The sequence below is a fragment of the Hemitrygon akajei genome, chromosome 12, assembly GCF_048418815.1.
Source record: "Hemitrygon akajei chromosome 12, sHemAka1.3, whole genome shotgun sequence".
In the NCBI taxonomy this organism is placed as follows: domain Eukaryota; kingdom Metazoa; phylum Chordata; class Chondrichthyes; order Myliobatiformes; family Dasyatidae; genus Hemitrygon; species Hemitrygon akajei.
Window position 1 is genome coordinate 67,455,092 of NC_133135.1, and position 20,461 is coordinate 67,475,552.

General features: G+C 40.7%; 1 protein-coding gene across 2 annotated transcripts in view; it reads left to right on the forward strand.

Moving 5' to 3' along the window:
• lrrc42 (leucine rich repeat containing 42) overlaps window positions 1–20,461 on the forward strand; it is a 32,460-nt gene that overhangs the window by 9,800 nt on the left and 2,199 nt on the right. For both annotated transcript variants that reach the window (XM_073063354.1, XM_073063353.1), the window contains exons 3-7: window positions 4,369–4,500; window positions 7,935–8,053; window positions 12,960–13,048; window positions 13,719–13,832; window positions 15,425–15,500. In XM_073063354.1, coding sequence (XP_072919455.1) covers window positions 4,369–4,500; window positions 7,935–8,053; window positions 12,960–13,048; window positions 13,719–13,832; window positions 15,425–15,500 — 530 coding nt within the window. The remainder of the gene's footprint in view (window positions 1–4,368; window positions 4,501–7,934; window positions 8,054–12,959; window positions 13,049–13,718; window positions 13,833–15,424; window positions 15,501–20,461) is intronic.

Consider the following 20,461-nt stretch of genomic DNA (forward strand, 5'->3'; position numbering starts at 1 on the left):
TCTATGGCATACTGTTGTCTTCCACAGATAAGGTTGACATATAATATTTATTCAGTTCATCCACCATTTCTTTGTCCCCATTACTACCTCTCCAATATAATTTTCCAGCAGACCAATGTCCTTTCTCATCTCTCTTTTACTTTTTATATATCTGTAAAAACTTGTGGTGCCCTCTTTTATATCATTGGCTAGCTTACCTTTACAATACCATAAGATATAGGAGAAGAATTAGGCTTTTTGGCCCATCGAGTCTGCTCTGCCATTTCATCACAGATGATGCAATTTTCCTCTCTGCCCCAATCTCCTCCCCCACCGGATCTCTTCATGCCCTGATTAATTAAGTATCTATCAACCTATATACATAAAGACTTGGCTTCCACGGCTGCCTGTGGCAGTGAATTCCACAATTTCACTGGCTAAAGAAATTCCTCCTTATCTCCATTGTTAAAGGGCACCCCTCTATTCTGACGCTGTTTCCCACCATAGGAAACATCCTCTCCACACCCACTCTATCAAGGCCATTCAACACTCGATAGGTTTCAATGAGGTCACCCCCATTCTTCTGAATCCCAATGAATACAGGCCCAGAGCCATCAAACGCTCTTCATATGACAAGCCATTCAATCCTAGAATCATTTCGTAAACCTCCTGTGAATCCCCTGCAGTTTCAGCACATCCTTTCTAAGATGAGGGACCCAAAACTGCTCACAATACTCCAAAAGAGGCCTCACCAGTGCTTTATAAACTCTCAAAATTACATCCTTGCTTTTATATTCTAGTCCTCTTGAAATGAATGCTAACATTGCATTTGCCTTCTGCACCACACTCAACCTGCAAATTAACGTTTAGGCAATAATGCGCAAGGACTCCCAAGTCCCTTAGCCTCTCAGTTTTTTGTATTTTCTCTCCATTTAGAAAATGGTCAACCATTTCTTCAACCAAAGTGCATGACCATACACTTTCTAACACTGTATTCCATCTGCCACTTCTTTGCCCATTCTCCTTATCTGTTTGTCCTTTTGTAGCCTGTCTATTTCCCCCAAACTACCTGTCCTTCCACCTTTCATTGTATCATCTGTAAACTTTGCAACAGAGCCATCAATTCCATCATCCAAATCATTGACATATAATCTGTCCCAACACAGACCTGTGTGGAACACCACTAGCTGCCAACCAGAAAAGGCTCCTTTTATTCTCATTCTTTGCCTCCTGCCAATCAGCCACTGGTTAATCCATGCTAGAATCTTTCCTATAATACCATGCGCTCATTGAGCTGTCTCACGTATGGCACTTTGTCAAAGGCCTTCTGAAAATCCAAGTACACAACATAACCGAATCTCCTTTGTCTATCCTGCTTCTTATTTCTTCAATGAATTCCAACAGATTTGTCAGGCAAGATTTTCTCTTGAGGGAACCTTGCTGACTATGGCCTATTTTATCGTGTGCCTCCAAGTATCCTTAACAATCGACTCTAACATCTTCCCAACCAGTGAGGTCAGACTAACTGGGCTATAGTTTCCTTTCTTCTGCCTCTTTCCCTTCTTGAAGAGTGGAGTGACATTTGCAGTTTTCCAGTCTTCTGGAACCATTCCAGAATCTAGTGATTCTTGAAAGATCATTACTAATGCCTTCACAATCTCCTCAGCCACCTCATTCAGAACCCTGAGGTGTACACCATCTAGTTGAGGTGACTTGTCTACCTTCAGACCTTTCAGTTTTCCAAGAACCTTCTCCCTAGTAGTGGCAACATCACAACTTCATCCTCCCCCCGACACCTGGAACTTCCACCATACTGATGCAAAAAACTTAGTTCATCTGCCATTCCCTTATCCCCCATTACTACCTCTCCAGCATCGTTTTCCAGCAGTCTGATAGCCACTCTTGTCTTTCTTTTACACTTTATGTATCTGAAGAAACTTTTGGTATCCTCTTTAATATTACTGTATTAATATTAATATTTTGTATTTCATCTTTATTTTTCATCTTAATGACCTTTTTTGTTGCCTTCGGTTGGTATTTGAAAGTTTCCCAATCCTTTAATTTCCCACTAATTTTTGCTCTATTATATGCCCTCTCTTTGGCTTTTATGTTGGCTTTGACTTCTCTTGTTGTATTTCATCTTTTCTTATTACTTTTCTAGTTATCTTCTGTTGGTTTTTAAATGCTTCCTAATCCTCTAGCTTCTCGCTAATTTTTCTATCATTTACACCCTCTCTTTGCTTTTGTGCTGTGTTTGACTTCTCTTATTAGCTATGTTGCCTCATCATTCCTTTAGAATCCTGCTTCTTCAGAGTTCAAAGTAAATTTATTCTCAAATTTTATTTTTTGTGGGCATACTCAATAAATCAACAGAATAATAACCGTAACAGAATCAATGAGTTACCGTCCAACATGAGCATTCAACCAGAGTGCAGAAGATAACAACTGTGCAGATACAAAAAGAAATAATAATAAAAAATAAATAAGCAATAAATATTGAGAACATGAGATGAAGAGTGCTTGAAAATGACTCCACAGTTTATAGGAACATTTCAATGATGGGGCAAGTGAAGTTATCCCCTTTGGTTCAAGAGCATGGTGGTTAACAGGTAATAACTGTTCCTGAACCTGGTAGTGTGAGTCCTAACACTCCTTTACCTTCTTCATGATGGCAACAGCAAGAAGGGAGCACTCTTGGGTGGTAGGGTCCCCAATGATGGATGCTGCTTTCTTGAGATGGTGTTTCATGTGGATGTGCTCAATGGTGGGGAGGGCTTTACCCATGATAGACTAGGCTGTATCCACTATTTTTAGTAGGATTTTCCGTTCAAGGCATTGGTGCTTCCATACCAGGCTGTGATACAGTAATCACCACACTCTCCACCACATATCTATAGAAGTTTGTCAAAGTTTTAGATGTCATGCTGAATCTCTGCAAACTCCAAGAGGTGTTGCTGTGCTTTCTTCATAATTGCACTTGTGTGCTGGGGCCAGGACAGGTTCTCCGAAATGATAACACTGAGGAATTTAAAGTTGCTGACCCTCTGAACCTCTGATTCCCCCGATGAGGACTAGCTTATGGATCTCTGCGTTTCTTCTCCTGAAGTCAGTAATCAGCTCCTTGGTCTTGCTGACATTGAGTGAGAGGTTGTTGTTATGACACCACTCGGCCAGATTTTCAATTTCCCTTCAACCCTACATCTTCTGAATTACTCCCAGAAACTCCAACCACTGTTGCTCTACTGTCATTCCTGCTAGAGTCTGCTTCCAATCAACTTTGGCCAGCATCTCTCTCATGCCTTTAGTTCCCTTACTCAACTGTAGTACTGATATATCTGCTCTCTCTCCCCCCCCCAAAAAAAATTTCCTTCTCTTTTACGTTATCCATACTTTCCAAGCTGTTGAAATTACTATGTAGTTTAAAGTCCTATCCACAGCCCTAATTTTGTGATTTGCCAGCACACTGATCCCAGCATGGTTCAGGTAGAGCCCATACCATCTGAACTATTCCCTTTTATCCCCAATTCTGGTGCCATTTCCCCACAAATTCAAACCCACTTCTCCCACACCAATCTATGGGCCCGATTTAGCTCTCTGATCTTGGAAACGCTGTGCCAATTTGCATGTGGCATGGGTCAATCGAGAGAATTCAGTGAACTCTGGTTGATTGGGACACACCAGGACCAGTACCTTTTGGCTCAAGTAGTTGAAGTTTCGTGGAAATAGTAAAAAAGCTATTTTTAAAAAAACATACTATCGTTTAACTGAGTAACAAATTATGTATTTAAATGAAATACAGAACAAATGAAATCACTACCAATACTTGTGCGGAAGTATTTTCAAAGTGGAAAAGGCATTACACTGGAGCAGTTCCATTCTCTCTACCTTGGAAGCCTGATTTTTGAATACAAACACACATAATTGACGCTACGGTGTAGTGTCTTCCGGCCACATAACATGCACATGACTGACGCTAATTAGAAAACATGTGGCAAGTTTCTTGCCCTGATTAAGTGGCATATTGTCCCAAATAAATAATTTTCTTGATTTGTTTTAGTTCTTTAAGTGTTGTCTCAAATAAGTGGCTGACCCGGTTAACTGGAATCCACTATTAGCTTTTTGGCTCTGCATTTTAACTTAGTTCCTAGTTGCACCAGATAGACAACACAGCCTATGGGACACTTAATCCCATATTGGGTCTATTGTAATTAAAACTTAATTCAAAGATGGTTGAGAAACTCTAATATTGAATCTGCATTGTAGCTGATTTCATGCTGATAATGGTTTTGGAGAGCTATAATCGGGGCCACTGATGTGATGCAGTTCTCTTGCATTACAGGACAGTTGCTATAGTGATATTTTACAAAGCTGCCTTAATATTTCTTTCAGATTTACGTTGGTATCAGAAAAGTTAAAGGAAATCCAATCTTTTCGTGGTTTGAAGTGTCTGGATCTGTCAAGTTGTAAACTGGGCGATGACCATGAACTGTTACGACACTTGACATCTGAACCCCTCATGAGGTACAGTATGTATTAGTTGTATTCACTATTAGAAATCACCAATTTCATGCATGAGAAATCCTTAATTTTGTATAGAGAATTTTATTTACTCATGGAGAAATATGACAGGGAAACAGACCATTTGGCCCATCAAATCCATACCAGCCATCAATCACCTAATTATACCAGGGATTCCCAACCTTTTTTATGCCATGGGGCTTTACCATTAACTGAGGGGTCCACAGACCCCAGGTTGGATAGACAGACAGACATACTTTATTGATCCCGAGGGAAATTGGGTTTCGTTACAGCCACACCAACCAAGAATAGTGAAGAAATATAGCAATATAAAACCCTAAATAATTAAATAATAATAAGTTAATCATGCCAAGTGGAAATAAGTCCAGGACCAGCCTATTGGCTCAGGGTGTCTGACACTCCGAGGGAGGAGTTGTAAAGTTTGATGGCCACAGGTAGGAATGACTTCCTATGATGCTCAGTGTTGCATCTCAGTGGAATGAGTCTCTGGCTGAATGTACTCCTGTGCCTAACCAGTACATTATGGAGTGGATGGGAGTTATTGTCCAAGATGGCATGCAACTTGGACAGCATCCTCCTTTCAGACTCCACCGTCAGAGAGTCCAGTTCCACCCCCACAACATCACTGGACTTACAAATTAGCTTGTTGATTCTGTTGGTGTCTGCTACTCTCAGCCTGCACACAACAGCAAACATGATAGCACTGGCCACCACAGCCTTGTAGAACATCCTCAGCATCATCTGGCAGATGTTAAAGGACCTCAGTCTCCTCAGGAAATAGAGACGACTCTGACCCTTCTTGTAGACAGCCTCAGTGTTCTTTAACCAGTCCAGTTTATTGTCAATTCGTATCCCCAGGTATTTGTAATCCTCCACCATGTCCACACTGACCCCTTGGATGGAAACAGGGGTCATCGGTGCCTTAGCCCTCCTCAGGTCCACCACCAGCTCCTTAGCCTTTTTCACATTAAGCTGCAGATGATTCTGCTTGCACCATGTGACAAAGTTTCCCACCGTAGCCCTGTACTCAGCCTCACTCCCTTGCTGATGCATCCAACTATGGCTGAGTCATCAGAAAACTTCTGAAGATGGCAAGGCTCTGTGCAGTAGTTAAAGTCCGAGGTGTAGATGGTGAAGAGAAAGGGAGACAGGACAGTCCCCTGTGGAGCCCCAGTGCTGCTGACCACTCTGTCTGACACACAGTGTTGCAAGCGCACATACTGTGGTCTGCCAGTCAGGTAATCAATAATCCATGACACCAGAGAAGCATCCACCTGCATCACTGTCAGCTTCTCACCCAACAGAGCAGGACGGATGGTGTTGAGCGCACTGGAGAAGTCAAAAAACATGATCCTCACAGTGCTCGCCGGCTTGTCCAGGTGGGTGTAGACACGGTTCAGCAGGTAGACAATGGCATCCTCAACTCCTAGTCAGGGCTGATAGGCGAACTGGAGGGGGTTAAGTGTGGCCTAACCATAGGCCACACCCCTGTATTATATGTTAATTCAGTCTTTTATTCTCTTGTGGCGTTTAGTATTTGTGTTTTCCTGCATTATGGACTTTGTCACATCAGTCACAATTTCAAGGTAATCCCTTGGTTTCAAATTTTGTTCTATTTCTACTTGATCACCCAATCTATGGTGGGCCTCGTATTTGTTGGTCCATCAGGTTTTTGGAATCAGTCCCATTTTTCCTTTTTATTTCCTTATAACCTATTCTCTCTCACATGCCAAATAAATGGACGTATTTATTTGGGGGAGGGTGAATAATGCTATTTGGCAGGAATTTGGCATAGTTTTGGAACAGATGTACTTGGAGAAATGCACAGCCAAATTGTAGAGGTTGTCAAGGGAGCACTTGCATAGTGTTCTGGATAGGTTTGTCTCGTTGAGGCAGAGAAAGGATGGTAGGGTGAAGAAAGAAGCAATGATCAGGCAGGGCTCTACAGAGTTATAAGTTAACTTGGAAAGAGCTTAAGAACGAACTTGGGAGAGCTAAAAGGAGGCATGAGAAGGCCTAGGCAAGTAGGATTAAGAAAAAAAAATGTGTGTGAAAAACAGGAGGATGACTAGGGTCAAGTTAGGACCAATCAGGGATAAAAGAGAAAAGATGTAGCTGGAGTCAGAGGAGGTAGGAAAGATCCTTAATGAATACTTTGTTTCAGTATTCACCAGTAAGATGCCTTGATGAATGTGAGAACAATGTAAAACAGGCTGATATACTGGAATATGTCAGTGTTAAGAAAAAGATGTGCTGGAACTTCAGAAAAACATTAGGGTAGATAAGTTCCTGGGGCCAGATAGGGTATGAATATCCCAGGTTACTATGGGAAGCAATGGAAGAGGTTCTCTGCCTTTGGGTACAGGAGTAGTACCAGAGGATTGGTAGGTGGTAAATGTTAATCCTACATTCTAGAAAGGTAATAGAGATAATCCTGGATTTATAGATCAGTGAGTCTTATGTCAGTGGTTACAAAACTGTTTGAGAAATGTCCTAGAGACAGGATATACGAGCATTTGGAGAAGCATAGTCTGATTAGGGATAGTCAGCATGGCTTTGTGAGCGACAAGTTGATACCTCATGAGCCTGATTGAATTTGAGGAAATGACAAAATAAATTGAAGGTAGAGAGGTAGGTATGATGTATATAGATTTTAATAAGGGATTTGACAAGGTTCCCCATGGTAGACTCATTTAGAAAGTCAGGGGGCATGGAACCCAGGAAAACCTGGCTGTGTTGGTACAGAATCGGCTTGTCCATAGAGGGCAGTGGGTGGTAGTAGATGGTGCGTATTCTACCTAGAGTTGGTGACTATTGTAGATCCACAGAGATCTGTTCTGAGACGCCTACTCTTCGTTAGTTTTATAAATGACTTGGATAAGGGAATAGAAGTGGAGGTTGGTAAGTTTGCAGACGTCATGAAGGTTGGTATTGTTGCGGATAATGTAGAAGGTTATCGCAAGTTACAACACGACGTTCGTAGGATATAGTGCTGGGCTGAGAAGTGGCAGATGGAGTTTAATCTAGACTACAGGGATAATGACAGGTTTCTTTGCGGTGTGGACTAACAGAGGGATCTTGGGGTACACATCAATAGATCCCTCAAAATTGCTATGCAAATTTATAGGGTTATTAAGAAGGCATTTGGTCTGTTGGCCTTCATTATCCAGGGGATTCAGTTCAAGAGCTGCCACTTAATGTTGCAGCTCTATCAAACTCTGGTTAGAATTCAAGGAACTGCTGATACAGAATTTGCAACTTACCCAACTCAATAATCCATTTGTTCGAAGTCTAATTGTAGGCCCTTCTTGAGGAGCTGGTCTTGTGTGCCTGAAGGTAATTAAATGGTTCTAACAGCAAAATATGTTTTTCCCCTTCCACTTCTCGAAAGTTGAGCTTCACCCCATTTCTTCCAGTCTCGTCCTCTTATACCTCAGAGATAATGGCCTGTCTGACTGTGGTCTGCAGAGAATGACAGCACCGGTCCGAGTGATGAGGAAGGGTTTAGGAAATTTGGAGGTGCTGGATCTGTCAGGTAAGTTTGTGGCCAGTCCACATAATTCTGATATACTTCTCATCATCAATATGAATTTAAAAAGACTTTAAGTGCAATGCCAAAACAAGGAAATAGCCCATCAGATCTGCAGGATTTTGTAGAGATGGTACTGATGGTATCTCCACAGTGCATTGAACTCGATGGGTCAGGAATATATGGGTTGGGGTGAGGAGGTGGCCAATTATCATTACTTAGTATTATATCATGAGCTGCGTGCCTGCTGTCTGAGTTCCTGATTTTCAAACAGTGCTTTGCCCAGATATCCAAAGGCTATCAATGGCAATGAATGTAATTTTCAATGTTTGCCTTTATTGTAGGTGACTCCCAAGCTTGGGAAGTGGTACATGTTTTCCAGGATCTCGTTTTACCTGTGCTGTCAGGAAGCAGTTTTGTGTAGTAGAGCCTGGGTGGGTGGAGCAGTGTTGGGTTGTTGAGGAACTTTGTTCTTAGTTGTTAAATGTAAGGGCAATTCTTTCATATGCTTCAGTGAAAGAATGGATGATGACATGAAGCTCAGACTGTGAACATTTACAGCTTGAAAAACCAAATCTGAAGTGACCTTGGTTCTGGAATGAAGATTACAAGAGTTGAACGGTTTCCTATTTGTCCTGTGGCTCCACTCTGACAGACATTTTGTTGGAAGTGAGGAAAATTTGAGAGAACTGTGATGCTGAGGGCACATGACACCAGTCTGCTTTGAGAATTGGGTCTACTGTGGACAGTCAGTAAAGATCATGACTTTTACGAATTAAACAGACAAAGTGCATATGATTTTTGTGGTCATTTAGATTAGGGACTGATGGAGAAAAAGGTTTTTGTGAGGTCAGCAGCTCCCAGGTATTGTGATTGAGGCTGCTCATGGTGAAGATCATGCTCAGTGTTTCTTTAGAGCATATATGTCAAACTCAAGGCCCGCGGGCCAAATCCGGCCTGCGGTGGAATTATCTTTGGCCCGCGAGATAATATCTAATTACTATTAAAGCTGGCCCCAGTAATCGAAGCGCCTATGGCGTATGATATGGCTAATGCTGAGTTTATACAGGTACCAGGTTTTCAGGGTTTTTAGTGTTTATTCGGCAGTCTTCTTCATAAGAAACAGAATTTGTAAAGTGAAACACTTTGTAGTTATAGCAGAGACTGAGACACATGAGAGCAGGCTGAAAAAACGGAGGCAACGAAAGCTGCGTTCACACGCGTCCGACTGATCCGGCCCACATGAAGCTGCATTTTGCTCAATCCGGCCCGTGACCTAAAATGAGTTTGACACCCCTGCTTTAGAGGATGGAATACACACTGTGATTTGGGGAGCAGCTCTTCTCCACTGGGAGAACCCAGACTCCATATTGAGAAATGCAAGTTACATGTGCATGGATTTTTTGTTAATGTGAGTTAGTGCAGTAAGCATTACACAACAAATTACCATACAACTGTGACAATGTGATGTCCTGGTCCCGAGACAAGATGGTCCATGATGGTTGGAGATTAGGGTCTATTGGACAGGTATAGACTCTGTATGTGCGTGTATTAAACTACAGGTACAAGAAAAAGTTTGTGAACCTTTTGCAATTCCCTAGTTTTTTGCATTTATTACTCGTAAACTATGATCTGGTCTTCATCCAAGTCACAATAATGGACAAACACAATCCATATATGGTTAGAACTCTGGTGTACATTTTTAATCCACAATTTTACTACTAAACTAAGACTGGTTGATACAGTTGCTTCTATCTGCATGTGTCACAATATAAGGGAATTAATATTTTGAAGACCTGTGTGCAGTCAAGGTGTTTCAATTGATTGTAGTATAAGTACACGTGTACCTGGAAGGTCAGACTGCAGGTGAGTCAGTATCCTGGCAAAAATTACACTATGAAGATAAAAGAACACTCTGCATTAAGGTTATTGAAAAGCACAAATATGGAGATGGATACAAGAAAATTTCGAAGTCACTGAATATCCCTTGGAGTACAGTTGATTCAATCATCAAAAAGGTAAAGAATACAGCACAGCTATAAATATGCCTGGACAGGTTGTCCTCAAGTACTGAGTGACCGTGCAAGAAGGGCACAAGTGAGGGAGGCCACTAAGAGACCTGTGACAACTCTAGGGGAGTTACAAGTTTCAATGACTGAGATGACTGTGACTGTGCATACAACAACTGTCGCCCAGGAGCTTCACCAGTTGCAGCTTTATGAGAGAGTGGCAAAGAGAAAGCCACTGTTGGAGGAAAATACTCCTATGAAATCTCAGCTAGAGTTTGTCTGAAGTCAGCTGGAAGAAGGTTCTATGGTCTGATGAAACCAAAATTGAGATTTTTGGCCATCAGACTAAACACTAAGTTTAAACACGGCACATCATCAAAAACATACCATCCCTTCCATGAAGCACGGAAGTGACTGCATCATTCTATAGGGATGCTTCACTGCAGCAGGCCCTGGAAGGCTTGTGAAGGTAGAGGGTAAAATGAATGCAGCACAATACTGGGAAGTTCTGGAAGAAAGCCTGTTGCTGTCTGCAAGAGAACTGCAACTTGGGGGAAGATTTGTTTTCCAGCAAGACAATGACCCCAAGCATAAAGCCAAACTTCACAGGAATGGCTTAAAAACAACAAAGATAATGTCCTGGAGTGGCCAAGTCAAGAGTACAGATCTCAATCAAATTGAGAATTTGTGGCTGGACTTGAAAAGGGCCATTCATTCACGATCCCCATGCAATCTGACAGAGCTTGAGCAGTTTTGTAAAGAAGAATGGGGGGGAATGAAATTGCGGTGCCCAGATGTCCAAAGATGATAGAGACCTATCCACACAGACTCAAGGCTGTAATTGCTGCCATATACTGAATTGAAGGGGGTGAATTCTGTGTTTTATATTTGTAATTAATTTAGATCACTTTGTAGAGATCTGTTTTCATTCTGACACGAAAGAGTATTTCTGTGGATCAATGTCAAAAAAAAGCCAAATTAAATCACTGCTATTCAACGTTGTAAAACGTGAAAACTCCTGGGGTGAGGGCGAATATCTTTTATAGGCACTGTAGCATGAACTAATATTCCAGTTAAGCTGACTCGTTCTGATTAATTCAGTGGAAAATCCACAGTGATAATGAAATTCTGTGAAGATTTCTGACCGGTGCAGAAATTACTTAATGGTGGCCATTGCCCATAATTGCAATAGCTTGGGAAGTTGGTACCTTGAAGTTCATCCTTTGATATGCTGAAAAAGAAGCGGGTGACAAGTTATGCTGAGCAGTTAACTGAGGAAGGGTGGTATAGAGGTCACATAGGCCATGAATTCCTTGGAGTGATTGGAACATATGTCCTCCTTGTATTGCAACATATTCTATGTAAAAAAAAAAAATTAAATGTTGAAGTTGTTACTGCATATGTGCTTGCACAAACATTAAACTGTGCTGTAAACTTATGGAATTGTTTAAACTTGGATGTAATAGCAATTGGTTGTGGATTAGCAGTTATAACTCATTCCCTACCATGATAAACAGTAGAGCCAACAATGTGGGAGAAAATACTTTTTAGTTTGTCATACTGTAAAAACACAAGTGTACATTGTCCTGTAAGTGCAGCTGATGCTCATTTATGAAACATAAGAGGTAAAGGACCTCTAGTAACTTAAAATGTCCAATAAGCATCAGTAATCCATATCACAACATTGGGTGGTTTCCCCATCAATAACAGGAATATGCAAAAATCTAGAATATTATCAGTTAACTTCAACAATGTGGCAATCTTCCAGTGCAAACCTCCCAGTGCCACAGGTATTGGTGCTGGGATTTTTGTTAAAACAATTTAGATCAAAATGTGCATAGCATGGTTAGAAAGTAGATGGAATTGTAGACATTGAAGGAAGTTAACAAAAATTACTGGGGGATCTTAATCAGCTGGGTAAGTGGCCTAAGAATAGGTGAGATGTGCGATGTTGCACTTTGGGAAATCAAATAAAGTTTGGGACTTGTACAGTGAACGGTAGTACCATGGGGAGTGTTGTGGAACGAGGACCTAAGGGTACAGGTATATGGTTCCCATTAACTGGCATCACAGATGATGAAAAATCTGCTTGGCACGCTGGCCTCTTTAGAAACTGAGTATAAGAGTTGAGGTGTTCTGTTGCAGTTATACTCGCCATTGGCAAGGCTGCACTTGGATCTTTGTTTGAAGTTTTGGTCAGCCTGTTATGGAAGGGCATCATTGGGAAGAGTTGACAGGAGAATGTTGACAGGATTTGAGTGCCTGAGTTAAATTCTGTATTCCTTGAAGTATTGGAGACTTGGGGGGGGGGGGGGGGGCGGTTGATTGTATAAGAGCGTTCAAAGTCATGGGGGCCACAGATGGGGTCAATGCACGCAGTTCATATCCCAGGGAAAGGAAACAAAAAAACTAGAAGGCACAGGCTTAAGATGAGAGGGAAAAGATTTAAGAGGGAACTGAGGAGCAACTCCTTCACGCAGAGTAGTGCATACATGGAACAAGCTGCTAGAGAAAGTAATTGAGGCAGATACAATGATACAAAAATAATTTGGATAGGTACCTGGACAGGTGGGGTTTAGTGGGATGCAGACAAATGTGAGTGGCTTAGAGGAGCTTGGTTGGCATGGATCAAGTACTTGTTTCCGTGTAGTATTATTCTTCTGATTTAAAAACAATGATTTGATATTGAAAATGAAAGCTGTCACTTGATATGTGTTTATTTTACTAAGGATTTCCAAAATAACTTCTTTATCTGGAGATGCTGCAAATCGTTAAATAGTTGAGATGATTACTATTTTCAAGGAAGATATGTAATCACCAAAGCAGATACTTTTCAGAGTTATTGCAGTAAGAATCTTAATCAGAAACCAGTTATTACCTGCATCTTTTTTTCCTCTAAACAGGTAACCTTAAAATCAGTGGACGTGGTTTGCTGTATGTGTGTTGCTTTACAAAACTGAGGTCATTGAATATCTCTGGGACTGGTGTTTCGGTGAGGATTTATAACTTTCACATTAATCTGACAGCTTTCATGATGACATTCAAACCAAAACTGAACCTTTTCATACTCTATATTTGTGACAAGATTTCTTACAAATTCCCTAGGTTTCATAAAACACAATATTCTCTATCCTGTATGTGTAATATTACAAAACACAGTGGATTGGCAACAAAGAACATATTTAAAACTGAATCAAGAATGTGAACCATAAATAATGGGCCAAATCTTCCTTGCCCCTCATTGGCCACTCTTTATGTCCTACCTTGGGGGTCAGCTCATCCTTGTGCTTTATGTCTTATTGATATGAAGTACCACAGAAATAGAGGCATTCTATAAACTGTTACCTTTGTTTGTCTGGTTGTGATCTGGCACCAAAATCATTTCATGGTCAAAGTCACATGGATCACATTTCTTCCCCATTCTGATGTTTGGTCTGAACAACAACTGAACCTCTTAACAATATCTCCATGCTTTTATGCATTGAGTTGCCACATAATTGGCTGATTAAATGTTTGCATTAATGAGCAAGTATATCTAATAAAGTGGCCACTGAGTGTATATTATCACAGTTGAGCCAAAGCATAGATAGGCCATCTTTTTTTCTCTATTTTGGAAAGTTAATTTGAACATTTCATTAGTTTTAACTTTATTTTTATATTAGCCCAATTGCTCATCGATCCAAATGATTCAGAGCAAGTTGTCACTGCTTCCTGCTGGAGAACCTCTGGAGGAGTTTGAGCATTCCTGCTGCAGGACAGAAGGCTGGGCAGAGCAGGTACAGTGTGGCAGAAAATTTCTAATATTCTACATGTGAGAAATATGAACTGGATTTAAATAATTTTTAGGGACTACAGTGTTTTCAACATTCAAAGTAAATTTATTATCAAAGTGCATATATAAATGTACCCGTAGACAACCCTGAGATTCATTTTCAGAAGTACAAGAAACACAATAGAATCAGTGAAAGACCACACGCAACAGGACAGATAACAACCAATTTGCAAAAAAGAACAGACTGCAAATACAAAAAGAAAGAAGAAAATAATAATATTAAATGAGCAATAAATATTGAGAGCCTGAAATGAAGAGTCCTTGAAAGTGTGTCCATAATTTGCAGGAAGAGTTCAGTGATGGGGCAAATGAAGTTCGGGAGCCTGATGGTTGATGTTTTGTATTACTTTTCTGAAACTTGGTTTAAATTCTGTCCCAATCATTTGTTTGAAATGCTCCCTTTATACATCAGTTTGAAAAATAATTTTAAAAACTCAGTGTAAATATAGAATAATACAAATCTAGTGTCCAAATTTATTGATTAGAATTATCTTGCATCCACATTTTGATCAAGCATGTCCAGCAGTTCTTTTGGTTGTACAATTATTTTTCCTCAGAGCTTCAAGTTTATGCCTCAATCTTTAAAATCTCATATTTTGTTTTCTAACGCCACCCAACCCAACTTCCTGCTATGGCTGGTTACAGAGTCCTATGAGAACTGAGGCCTTCCTGATTTTGTTTTGCTCACTGCACAAAGCTACTGCTATGTTATCATAAATTTGATGAACTTGGCAAAGCTATATAACACTATGGGCTCTACTCTCAGAGTGATGTTAAAACGTATGTTTTAGGCAGATTAAAAGGAATGTTATCCAGAACTTAAACTATTACTCCACCTGAACCAGCTTGTATTAGGAAGTTATTTCTGTTCCTGTGATAACATTTGACTCTTCTACAATTTCTTAGAGGCTCCATCAACAGCATAGAGGAGGCTTTGCCTTGAATTTCTCCCTTAATGTTTGAATTTACTTTAACTGGAGTGGTGTCAGTCATATGCAAGATTAAATTTCTACAGTGTTGAACTTCTCATGAGGAGAAATAGAATTAAGGCAATTTCACTCCTATCAATTGGTTACAAAGTTACGGATATTTTGATTGACCTTTTTTAAAACTCGATGTATTTTTTTTACATAAATCATTCTTTGGAATTCTTCAACTTGTGAACATTAATTCCTTTTGTTGTTTATTTAGTGTTGCTTTGTTTATGAAAACAGTTCCTCCATAAAGAATTTGATGTTATAGTGGTTGTATTACACAGACCATATTAGCAGTTTTAAGATTAAATTGTGAAGTCGAATTCAATAACCAGGTGAACTCTTGTTGAAAAGATAGCTTGGGACTGTTGTTGAAAACTCGTCTGTTTTATTGTCCTTTAGAAAGGGAAAATGTGTCTCCAGACTGGTTTGCATTTGATAGTGTTACATCATCTCACTGATTTTTTTCCATGGCCATTCAATTGTTAAAAGTGATAAAATTAGCTTTGTGTACTTTTATTCCCAGAAAACAATTGGTGTACTTACTTTTAATATATTTTAGGTGGTTTATCTGTGGGAACGTTCATGCAACAGACATCTTGAAGAAGTTGACAGCAGAACAGTTGCACAGCGATTCTGTAAGTTGTTTGCAAGAAGCAATATTTGAGAAACGTTGTAAAATCAGCTTAAGTTTGCCTGCTATCGATGTGAAACTGTCTTGTACGACTAGAATCGATGCTTCCATAATTATTAAGGAACAAATTTGGTTTAACAAGCTTATCCAGCTTTGGTCGATGAATTCCCACTACCCATTTTGTGACCATTATTTCAATCGGTATGTCTTCACAAAATCTTTGTCTATGTCGTACATTTAGTCTGCTTAAAATATCATAATTCCATGCATAGTTTTTAACATGTTCTTGGTCTCCTTCACATTTGAAATACATGCCTTTCCTCAGGATTTCTCTGCTTTGCCTTTGAAGTGTTGACACTTAAGTTTTGTTAGCCTGCAGTGTATCCAGTTCCACACAGAGAGCCTGCAAAGTGATTACGCATCACAAACAGAACACCCTATTCCAATAGCACCACAAAATCAATTATGTCCCCCTCAACATATCTCAGTATTTGGTATTTAGGCTCTTCACCTCAACTCTAATTATTCATATAAATTGGCTTCATGAAATTCTATAGAAAAACTGTTAATTTATTTTTTTATGACTTGTATTCTTGATACCTGCATTGTTTATCATTGTATCTGAACAGGAGAGCATACAATTCCAGGTAAGATTCCCCATCTTTTACAAAGAGAATATTAGTTAATTAAGATCTCAGTATCTTTACGAGCATAGGAAGTATAATAGGGAATGTGACCCAACTCCACATATTCCAAATGCTTTCAAAATGTATAAATGTCAGATTTGAGTAACAATTAACCAGGCAACAATTAGTACATGGTTGAGGATTTGCATTAAGAAGGCTTTAATTTCAGCAAATTCATTCTCTTAATTTTTCTCTGTATTAATACAATCTGGCTCATAAATTTTAGATTCTAACTTTTGTCCTATATTTCCCAGCCAAAATAGGCAATTTCCATCAGTCTACACTGTCTTCAAAGCTTCAATTAAATCATCCCTTACCAGGAGCACAATTTCAGTGTTCATGATCTCTTTTAGTAACAATCTCTGGAGACAAAGTATCAATCTGCTAGGCCTACAATAGTGTTTTAATGCCTATATTTCCTTCTAAGGTATAATTCTCAGAACATTAAAGTAATTCAGCCCAAGCCATAGAGTTTGTGTTTAGAAGTAACATAAGGCCATATGATATAGGAACAGAATTTGGCCCATTGCCATTCCATCACAGTTAATCCAATTTTCCTCTTGGCTCCAATCTTCTGCCTTCTCCCCATATCCCTTCATGCCCTGACCAATAAAGAATCTATCAACATACACAAAATGCTGGAGGAATTCAGTAGGCTAGGCAGCATGTATGGAAAAAAAAGTACAGTTGATGTTTTGGGCCAAACCCTTCAGCAGGACTGGAGGAAAAACAAGCTGAGGAGTAGATTTTAAAGGTGGGGGGACGGGAGAGAGAAATACCAGGTGATAGGTGAAACCTGGAGGGGGAGGGACGAAGTAAAGAGCTGGGAAGTTGATTAGTGAAAGAGTCAAAGTCATGGAAGAAAGAAAAAAGGGGAAGGGACACCAGAGGGAGGCGATGTGCGGGCAAAGAGATGAGGTGAGAGAAGGGGAATGGGAAATAAGGAAGAGGGGGTTTTGTGGGGGGGCATTACCGGAAGTTTAAGAAATTGATGTTCCTGCCTTCAGGTTGGAGGCTACCCAGATGGAATACAAGGTGTTGTTTCTCCAACCTAAGTGTGGCCTCATCACAACAGTAGAGGAGGCCATGGATGGACATATTATCAGAATGGAAATGGGAAGTAGAATTAAAATGGGTGGTCATTGGGAGATCCTACTTGTTCTGGCGGATGAAGCGTAGATGCTCGGCGAAGCGGTCTCCCAATCCACACTGGGTCTCACCGATATACAGTAGGCCATACTGGCAGCACCGAACACAATAAGTGACCCCAACAGACTCGCAGGTAAAGTGTCACCTCACCTGGAGGACTGTTTAGGGCCCTGGATAGTAGTGAGGGAGGGGATGCAGGGGCAGGTGTGGGTAAGTGCCAGGAGGGAGATCAGTGGGGAGGGACGAATGGACAAGGGAGTCGCGTAGGGAGCCATCCCTGCAGAAAGCAGAAAATGGAGGGTGAAAGAAAGATGTACTTGATGGTGGGATCCCATTGGAGGTGGCTGAAGTTTCAGAGAAGTATGTGCTGGACACAAAGGCTGGTAGGGTGGTAAGTAAGGATAAGAGGAACCCTATCTATGGAAGGGTGGCGGGAGGAAGGGGTAAGAGCAGATATGCGTGAAATGCAAGAGATGTGGTTGGGGGCAGCAATAATGGTGGAGGAAAGGAAGCCCCTTTCTTGGAAAAAGGAGGACATCTCCTTCGATCTGCAATGAAAAACCTCAACCTGAGAGCAAATGCAGCTGAGACAGAGGAATTGAGAAAAGAGGATGGCATTTTTACAAGTAATAGGGTGGGACAAGGTGTAGTCAAAGTAGCTGTGAGAGTCCATGGGTTTGTAATAGACATCAGTGGATAAGCTGTCTCCGGAGATAGACAATGAGATCGAGAAAGGGAAGGGAGCTGTCAGAAATGGACCAGGTGAATTTGAGGACAGGGAGGAAGTTGGAGGCAAAGTGGATGAAGTCAATGAGTTCAGCATGGGTGCAGGAAGCAGCACTAACGCAGTCATCAATGTAGCACAGGAGAAGTGTGGTACAGTCACCAGTGAAGACTTGGAACATAGACTGTTCACATAGCTGACAGGCAGGCATAGCAGGGACCCATGCGAGTGTCCATGGTTACCCCTTTTGTTTAAAGGAAGTGGAAGGAGCCAAAGGAGAAATTATTGAGAGTGAGGACAAGTTCTGCTAGGCAGAGAAGAGTGTTGGTGGAGGGTTAACTGTTTAGGTCTATTGAATCTATCAATCTCTGTTTAAATATCCATGAAGACTTGGTCTCCACAGCTCCCTGTAGCAAAGAATAACACTGATTCACCATTCTCTGGCTAAAGAAATACCTCCTCATCGCTGTTCTAAAAGGTCGCCCCTCTATTCTGAGTCTTTGTCCTCTGGTCTTGGACATTTCCACCATAGGAAACATCCTCTCCACATCCACTCTGTCAAGGCCATTCAACACTCGGATCATCCCTCATTCTTTTGAATTCCAGTGAAGGCAGGTCCAGAGCCATCAAACACTCTTTATATGACAAGCCATTCAATCCTGGAATCATTTCGAGAGCCTCCTTTGAACCCTCTGCAGTTTCAGCACATCCTTTCTAAGATGAGGGACCCAAAACTGCTCACAATACTCCAAATGAGGCCTCACCAGTGCTTTATAAAGCCTCAAAGTTACATCCTTGCTTTTATATTCTAGTCCTCTTGAAATGAATGCTGACATTGCATTTACCTTCACCACAGGCTCGACCTGCAAATTAACTTTTAGGGAATCCCGCACAAGGACTCCCAAGTCCCTTTGCATCTCAGTTGTTTGTATTTTCTCTCCACTTAGAAAAGTCACATGACCATGCACTTTCCGGCACTGTATTCCGTCTGCCACTTCTTTGCCCATTTTGTCTAAGTCCATCTGTAGCCTACTTCCTCAAAACTACCTGCACCTCTACCTATCTTCATATAATCTGCAAACTTTGCAACAAAGCTATCAAATATGTAATCCAAATCATTGACATATAACGTCAAAAGAATTGGTCCCAACACAGACCCCTGTGGAACACCATTTGTCATCAGCAGCCAACCAGAAAAGGCTCATGTTATTCCACTCTTTGCCTCCTGCCAAAAAGCCAGCACTGAATCCATGCTAGAATCTTTTCATGGGCTCATAGCTTGTTAAGAAGCCTCGTGGCACCTTGTCAAACACCTTCTGAAAATCTAAATACGCAACATCAATCAATTCTCCTTTGTCTATCCTGTTTGTTATTTTTTAAAGAATTCCAATAGATTTGTCAGGCAAGATTTTCCCTTGAGGAAGCTATGCTGATTACAGACTATTTTATCATGTGCCTCCAAGTGGCCTGAGACCTCATCCTTAATAATCAACTCCAACATCTTTCCGATCACTGAGTACAGACTAACTGGCTTATGGTTTCCTTTCTTCTGCCTCTCTCCCTTCTTGAAGAGTGGAGTGACATTTGCAGTTTTCCAGTCTTCAGGAATCATTACAGAACCTAGTGATTCTTGAAAGATCATTACTAATGCCTCCACAATCTCTTCAGCAACTTAATTCAAAACTCTGGGGTGTACACTATCTGTCCAGGTGCCCTAACTACCTTCAGGCTTTTCAGTTCCCTAAGAACCTTCTCTCTAGTGAAGGTAACTTCACACACTTCATGCCCCCGACCCCTGGAATTTCCAGCATACGTCTAGTGTCTTCCACAGTGAAGACTGATGTAAAATACTTATTTTCATCCACTATTTCCTTATCTCCCATTATTATCTCTCCAACATCATTTTCCAACAGTCCAGTGTCCACTTTTTCTGCCTCTCTTTTACACTTTATATATCTGAAGAAATTTTTGGTATCCTGTTGAATATTATTGGCTACCCTACTTCTGTTTTCCATCTTTACCTTCTTAATGACTTTTTAGTTGCCTTCTGTTGGTTTTTAAGAACTTCCCATTAATTTTTGCTCTATTATATGCCCTCTGTGTGACTTTTATGTTGGCTTTGACTTCTGTTAGCCACGGTTGAGTCATCTTGCCTTTTAGAATACTTCAGGATGTATACATCTTGTACCTTCTGAATTTCTTCCGGAAATTCCAGCCATAGGTGCTCTGCTTTCATTCCTACCAGTGTTCTTTTCCAACCAATTTTTGCCAACTCCTCTCTCATGCCTCTGTAATTCCTTTTACTCCACTGTATTACTGATACATCAGACTTCAGCTTCTCAAATTTCAGGGTGAATTCGATCATATTATGTTCACTCTCCCCCAAGGGTTCCTTTACCTTAAGCT